Genomic DNA, 7580 nt, shown 5'->3' on the forward strand with positions numbered 1-7580 from the left:
GCTGCTTGGCCTGCTGTGTTCATCCAGCCCTGCACCTTGTTGTCTCGACTCCACAGTAAGCTTTCTTCTGGTTCCTCAGCAAACATTTGTGACCACACATGTCCAATATACCAACTGGGGGTGGGTATCATACTGGATTTTGAATTGTTTTTTGATTTTGGACAATCAATCTGTACAGAGTCTGATACTATTGAAGACCTATAATAAAGGCTTTGAATATACTAAAGACCCTGCAATTCACCCTGATGATAAACTAGCATACACTTCAGCTTTTGGACAGCTGGACTTTAGATATTGTACTTCTAACAAAATCAACCTTTCTCAAAAGAAATTCTATTTATAAAGTGTCTCTAGTATTCATTGAGCCTGACAATCTTATATTAAAAATTAGTAGTGGCTTCCGAAATCGTACACCACCCAGTTCTTCAACACTGCACTTTTCAGTTTAAATTTCATTAGCAATATGAAAATTATAGTTATCCTTAGATAAAAGCTGATGGAAACATGTGGAAACTTACAGGATTGATAGTTTTTGGATTTAGCCGGTCACTGGGCCTGGGATATGGTTTAACAGTAGCAGCTGGAGGATTACTTGCTGCTGACTCAGCTGTCTTCTTTCTCAGTACAACTTTGGACTTCTCCCGAGATGACAACGACATTCTTTTCACATAACTTTCAACTGCATAGAAGAGAAAAAAAATACTATTTATTCTTAAAACAAAAATGCTACTTCATGCTTTTTGTGGCTCTGGCACATGACCTGAGAGCCAGTTTCCTCCCAACAGTCAGGCAATGTCGATCCAATACGATATATGATATGACAAATTTTTCCAAGTGACCATTAAGATTGCTTTAAGGTTTCCTCTCATTTCAAAAAGCATTCTATAATAATAGGGGAAAAATGGAGTCTTCTCGTAAAAGATTATTTCATATGGTTGGAAAGTTGACAATCTACAATGCTCCAAGGGAATGAGGGCAAAGGTTGAGAAATTTAATCTCATTGTGGGAGCAATAGATCCCTGTAAATAGGACAGATTTCCCATGGTTATGTCATCATGAATATCATATAACTGTGTGATTTTAAAGGATGTGCAAAGACACATATCTTCACTTCACAGTTTCACAACATTTTTACAGCACAGGAGGAGGCCATTTGGCCCATCATTTCTCCGTTAGCTCTCCAAATGAACGTGTCCCTTAATGCCGTGCTCCTGCATTTTCTCCATAACCATGTACATCAGTCCTTTACAAATAAAAGTCTAACTTCCTTCTGATTGCATTGACCGAACTTTTAATATGCCTGAGACATATTCTCAGGGAGTCCATTCCAGAGTCTAACTACTTACTGTGTGAAAGCAACAAATGCTGGAGATCACAGCAGGTCAGACAGCATCCATGGAGAGAGAGCAAGCTAACGATTCGAATATAGATGACTCTTCATCAGTGCTGAAGCTGAAGCTCTGATGAAGTCATCGAGACTCGAAACATTAGCTTGCTCTCTCTATGGATGCTGTCTGACCTGCTGTGATCTTCAGCATTTCTGGTTTTCAGTACAGATTCCAGCATGTGCAGTAATTTGCTCCTACTCACTGTGTGAATAAGATTCTTTCTCATATTGCTTTTGCTTCTTTTGCCAAGTATTTTAAATCTGTTCCTCTTATTCACAATCCATTAGTAAGTGGAAACATTTTCTCACCAACTACTCTGTTCAGACTCTTCGTAATTTCAAATAGATCTAACAGATCTCCTCTCTTCTCCAAATGTCAACAGTCCAACTTAAGACCAAAAGAAATAGGAACAGGCACAGGCTGTTCAGTCCCTTGAGTCTGCTCTGCCACTCAATTGAATCATGACTGATTGGACATTCTTCATGTCCATTTTCCTACCTTTTCCCATAGCCCTATACACAAGGATTCTACCCACACAGCTCTCTGTGGCAAGGAGCTCCAAAAACTGCCCATCTTCTGAGGGAAGAAATTTCTCCTCAGCTCAGTCTTAAATCAGCGCCCCTGAACCCTGCCCTCTGGTCCTAGCCTCTTCCATGAGGGGAAATATCCTCTCAGCAATTGCCCTGTCAAGCCCCTACAGAATCCTATGTTTCAATGGGGTCACTTCTTATTCTTCGATACTCCAGTGAGTGGCTTCAGTCTGTTTAGCCTTTGCTCATAAGGCAATTCCTCCATACTGGGGATCGTCCTGGTGAACCTTCTCTGAACTACCTCCAATATTATAATATCTTTCTTTAAATAAGAGGACCAAAATTGCTCACAGTGCTCCAGATGTGGTTTCACCAGCACCTTGTACAGTTGCAGTAAGATTACCCTTATACTCCAACCCCCTTGAAATAAGGACAAACATTCCATTAGCCTTCCTGATTACCTGCTGCACCTATGTGCTAGCTTTCTGTGTCTCATGCACAGGTACACCCAAGTCCCTTTGTGTTGCAGCCTTCTGCAGTTATTTTCTCCAAGTTCTTCAGTCTACATTTATTAACTTGTGAGGTCACTTGCCCTCTTTCTGCTCTGTGATGTCATTTATCTGGTGGTGGGACATTGTACCCACTGTTTCTGTGACCTCGCTCAGTTGAGTTTGGATCTCTTGCTGTGCCATCAGTCTTTGCAGGTTCCTTCTCTTCTGAATAATTTTTCAACTTGAAAGACATCCATTAAAGCATCTGTAAATCTGGGAACGCACCATGCTGCTTACCAGTTCCTAAGGATACATATTTCTGACTCATTAGTACAAAATGCTGCTGCTACCTGATGAAAAATGCATGTCCCTTTAATCACATTTGGCATTTTAAACATTACTGAATTATTTTCTCTCCAAGGGTGATAAACTAACAGTCAATTCTGCTACATCAGATATTACTAAGACAAACTTATCCCAAATACACTATTAGATCCTTCAAACAAAATGTGATATGGAAAGGATAAGCCATGCCCTCAACCACTAACCTGCTAATCTAAATAAATCAGAGACTGAAAACTGCTAATCAATTAATTCATAAATATACTGCACCACAGTTCTAATTTTAGCAGCACTACCTGCAGTTAACTACCTCAATTCTCTAGAAGCAGTGAAGTAAATGGGATTGTGAGATTGCCAAATTGCAAATTCAACTTTTCCTTACAGATCACTCAAGAGATCAAGTTGTGATTTGCAACTGTTTTCTGTCTGCTGGATCTCCACAGACAGCCAGGAAACTCCTGCAGGCAGAAATAGGTTGCAAATCACAACTTGAAGGAATAATAGATAAACATTATCTACCTGTTGCTGCTAATGCCATGGAATCAATTCCGTAACTTTACAGATGACAATTCCAGAACCTCTGGCACAAACATAACAAATTCACTCCAACTCCAAAGAAGCAAGGCTTCAATTACTATCCAGTTGGCCTGAAAATGGTGGACCACTGCAAAACCTGTTAAGAGTCAACCATGTTCTGTGGGACTCAAGGCACATGCAAGTCTAACTTTATTTTTTTCAGGTAGAGGTTTAGGTTATGCCTACCACCTGTGTGAAACACCAGAGAGAAAGACTGCTTTCAGGGAGGGAGGTTATTGACAGCAGGAAAAATGTTAGGCTTACTCTACATGTTCAAGAATTCATTCCTTCCAAACTTACTTGCATTCCTCTGGCCCTGATGACCTTATACAAATCCATTTATGGTTTGCTAGAGGTGAGAGATTACATACATACATGATGCACCTAGCAGTGGCACTGGCCACAAATGCAGACCTTTGAAATAGTGCCATGAGATCTTTTAAATTCATTCAAGCAGACAGGTGGGACCATAGTTTAACATTCCATCCAAAACGTGGTACCTTCACACTGCAATGCTTCAGCAGTACTGTACTGGAGAATCTGCCTTGATTTTTGTGCTCAGGTTCTGGAGCAGATATTGAACCCACAACCTTGTTCGCAGAGGCAAGAGGTATGGAACATTCATCTCACCGCTATGGGGTCTGAGTTCTTGCCATATTGGAAGAGAACTAATTGCTCAAGTACTGAGACTTCCATGATTTGGAAATCTAGTTAGATTTATTGTCGCATGCTGCGCTGCTCTCCCATTCTTAATGTGCCCAAACATCAACCCCTAATTCACAATTCATTTCTTCTCAGTTCCGAAGAGTTAATGAACCTGAAGTGTTAACTCTACTTTCTCTCCACAGATGCTGCCAAACCTAATAAGCTTTTCCAACAAATTCTGTTTTTGTTTCTGATTTCTAGCATCTGCAGTTCTTTGGTTTTTTTGACACCATGTTTCTAGCGTGGGGAGAGCAAATCCAGAGACTACTAAAATGAGATAGTCACCAAGAAACCAAAGGGAAATTCAGAAGAACCTTCTTTACTGGGAGAGTGGGAGTGGAAGAGTTTGAAACCGCAGATGCACTTAAGCAGAGGTTCCATAAGTAAAGGTGAAGTCAAGACATCATTGTCCCAGAGAACCATGGGGCTGCTCTCTCATTAGACAGAGATGACTGGTGGTGGTTTAACCTGAGGGTCATCAGCTTTAGATGAGGTGGGAAGTTGAGAAGAATAATCCTTCACAGTAACATCAACAGGTGCAGGAATTGATCCCACGCTGTTGGCATCACTCTGCATCACAAATTAACTGTCCAACCAATGAGCTAACCATCCCCGTGCTATATAATCACATGAAGGAGGGGGAAAAAAGGTTATACTAATAGAGCGAGAGGAGGAAAGTTAGGAGGTGGTTCATGTGGAACATAAATGAGCTGTTTGGGCTAAAGGTTTCTGTGCTATGCAATACTTTTTGGAGCAGTTTGTGGTAAAGCCTACTTGGGAACATTCTGGATTTGGTGACATATATCGAGGCAGGCTTGATTAGGGAGCTGAAGGTAATGGAACCCTTAGGGGGTGGTGACCATAATATTATAGAATTCACACTGCAATTTGAGAGGGAGAAGGTGGAATCAGGTGTAATGGTATTAGATTTGAGGTAAGGTAACTACAAAAAGCACCAATAGGGTTAGGAGTAAGTAGCTGGCCACAGTTGATTCAGAGGGAAGCCTACAGAAAAGGCAGTGGAGCAACAATGGCAGGCATGTCTGGGGGTAATTCAGGAAGCGCAGCAGAAATTTATCCCAATGAAAAAGAAACATACTAAGGGGAGGACAAGGCAACCATGACTGACAAGGGAAGTCAAGGACAGCATAAAAGCAAAGGGCATACAATATGAAGATTAGCAAGAAGCCAGAGGATTAGGAAGCCTTTAAAAACTAGCAGAGGATAATTTAAAAAGCAATGGAGGGGGAAGAAGATAAAATATGAGACTAAGTTAGCTAGTAATATAAAAGAACATTGCAAGAGCTTTTCTAGATACATAAAAAGTAACAGGCTGGAAAATGAGGTTGGGGAAGTAGCAATGGGGAACAAAAAAAAAATGGCACAGGAACTGATTTGGTGTTTTGCATCAGTCTTCACAGTGGAAGACATCAGTAGCAATCCAGGACTTCAAGAGAGTTGGGGGCAGAGGTGAGTATTGTGGCCATCATGAAGGAGAAAGTGCTGGGAAAGCTAGGTGGATACACCACTGGGACCAGATGGACCACATCCAGAATTCTGAAAGAGATAGATGAGGAGATTATGGAGGCATTGGTGGTGATATTTCAGGAATGATTAGTCAGGGAGGATCCCAGGGGACCCCTGTTTAAGAAAGGAGGGAGGCAGAAGACAGGAAATTATAAGCTGGTCAGCCTGACCTCGTTATTTGTAAGATTTTAGAGTCCATTATTAAGGATGATATTGTGGAATGCTTGGAAGTGCATGGTAAAACATGACTTCATCAAGGGGTGGTCATGCCTGACAAATCTGTTAGAATTCTTTGAGGAAATAACAAGCAAGTTTGACAAAGGACAGTCAGTGGACATGATCTATTCGGATTTTCAGAAAACCTTTGACAAGGTACTGCACAGGAGGTTGCTAAATAAGGTAAGAGCCTGTGGTGTTAGGGGCAAGGTACTGGTGCGGATAGAGAATTGGCCAACTGGCAGAAACACAGTGTAGGGGTAAAGGAGATTTTTCAGGATGGCAGGTGACTAGTGTACTTCCACAGGGGTCAGTGTTGGGGCTTAAACTATTCACATTATACATTAGCGATCTGGACAAAGGCGCTGAGGGGATTGTTGCACAGTTTGCAGATGACACTAAAACAGGTGGACTGACAGGTAGTGTTGAGGAAGTGGGGAGGCTGCAAAAGGACGTGGACAGGCTAGGAGAGTAGCAAAAAAGTAGCAGATGGAATTCGTGGGAAAGCGTGAGGTTATGCACTTTGGTGGAAAGAATACAGGCGTAGACTACTTTCTAAATGGGGAAAGGCTTTGGAAATCTGAAGCACAGAGACTTAGGAATCCTAGTTCAGGATTCTCTTATGGTTAACATGTAGGTTCAACTGGCAGTTAGGAAGGCAAATGTAATGTTAACATTCACTTCAAAAGGGTTAGAATGCAAGAGCAGAGATGTACTACTCAGGCTGTATAAGGCTCTGGCCGGACCACATTTGGAATATTGTGAGCCGTTTTGGGCCCTGTATCTCAGGAAGTATGTGTTGGCATTGGAAGGGGGTCCAGAGGAGGCTTACAAAAATGATCCCAGGGATGAAGGACTTGTCACATGAGGAACAGTTGGGGACTCTGGGTCTGTACTTGATGGAGTTTAGAAGGATGAGGGGGGAAATCTCATTGAAACCTACAGAATACTGAAAGGTCTGGATACAGTGGACGTAAAGATGTTTCCACTAGCAGGAGAGATTAGGACCTGAGGATACATCCTCAGAGTGAAGGGTTGAACCTCTAGAACTGAGCTAAAAGAAGATTTCTTCAGCCAGGGGGTGGTGAATTTGTGGAACTCATTGTCGTAAAAGGGCTGTGGAGGCCAAGTCATTGAGTGTATTTAAGACAAAGATAGTTAGGTTCTTGATTAGTAAGGGGATCAAGGGTTATAGGGAGAAGACAGTAGAATGAGATTGAGAAATATATCAGCCACGATAGAATGGTGGAACAGACTCGATAGGTCAGATAGCCGAATTCAGCTCCTACATCTTATGTTCTTAAACAAATTCAGCACAGCCTCCTTGCTGTTGCACTCTATGCCCATATTGACAAAACTCAGGATACTGCATGCTTTATGAACTGTTCTCTCCAGCTTTTCTGCCACTCTAGTGCAGAAATAATAAAACAATAAACAAGTTTTCAAATGAAATCTTCCGACAAAAGAAAAAACAAAGGGTCTTATTTAAGGTTGCCATGAAACAAACAAATGAAAGTGAATAGAGATAATAGGAACTGCAGATGCTGGAGAATCTGAGATAACAAGGTGTAGAGCTGGATGAACACAGCAGGCCAAGCAGCATCAGAGGAGCAGGAAGGCTGACGTTTCGGGCTTAGACCCTTCTTCAGAAATGGAGGAGGGGAAGGGGGTTCTGAAATAAATAGGGAGAGAGGGGGAGGCGGATAGAAGATGGATAGAGGAGAAGATAGGTGGAGAGGAGACAGACAGGTCAAAGAGGCAGGGATGGAGCCGGTAAAGGTGAGTGTAGGCGGGGAGGCGGGGAG

General features: G+C 42.0%; 1 protein-coding gene across 2 annotated transcripts in view; it reads right to left on the minus strand.

Moving 5' to 3' along the window:
* The window catches only part of LOC109917800 (parkin coregulated like), a 54835-nt gene that overhangs the window by 21613 nt on the left and 25642 nt on the right, over positions 1-7580 (minus strand). For both annotated transcript variants that reach the window (XR_007262481.1, XM_048599264.1), the window contains exon 2: positions 519-679. Coding sequence is in view for 1 of the 2 variants with exons in the window: in XM_048599264.1 (XP_048455221.1) it covers positions 519-659 (141 nt within the window). In the remaining variant the exon portion in view is untranslated. The remainder of the gene's footprint in view (positions 1-518; positions 680-7580) is intronic.

The sequence above is a fragment of the Rhincodon typus genome, chromosome 1 (assembly GCF_021869965.1).
Source record: "Rhincodon typus isolate 14 chromosome 1, sRhiTyp1.1, whole genome shotgun sequence".
In the NCBI taxonomy this organism is placed as follows: Eukaryota; Metazoa; Chordata; class Chondrichthyes; order Orectolobiformes; family Rhincodontidae; genus Rhincodon; species Rhincodon typus.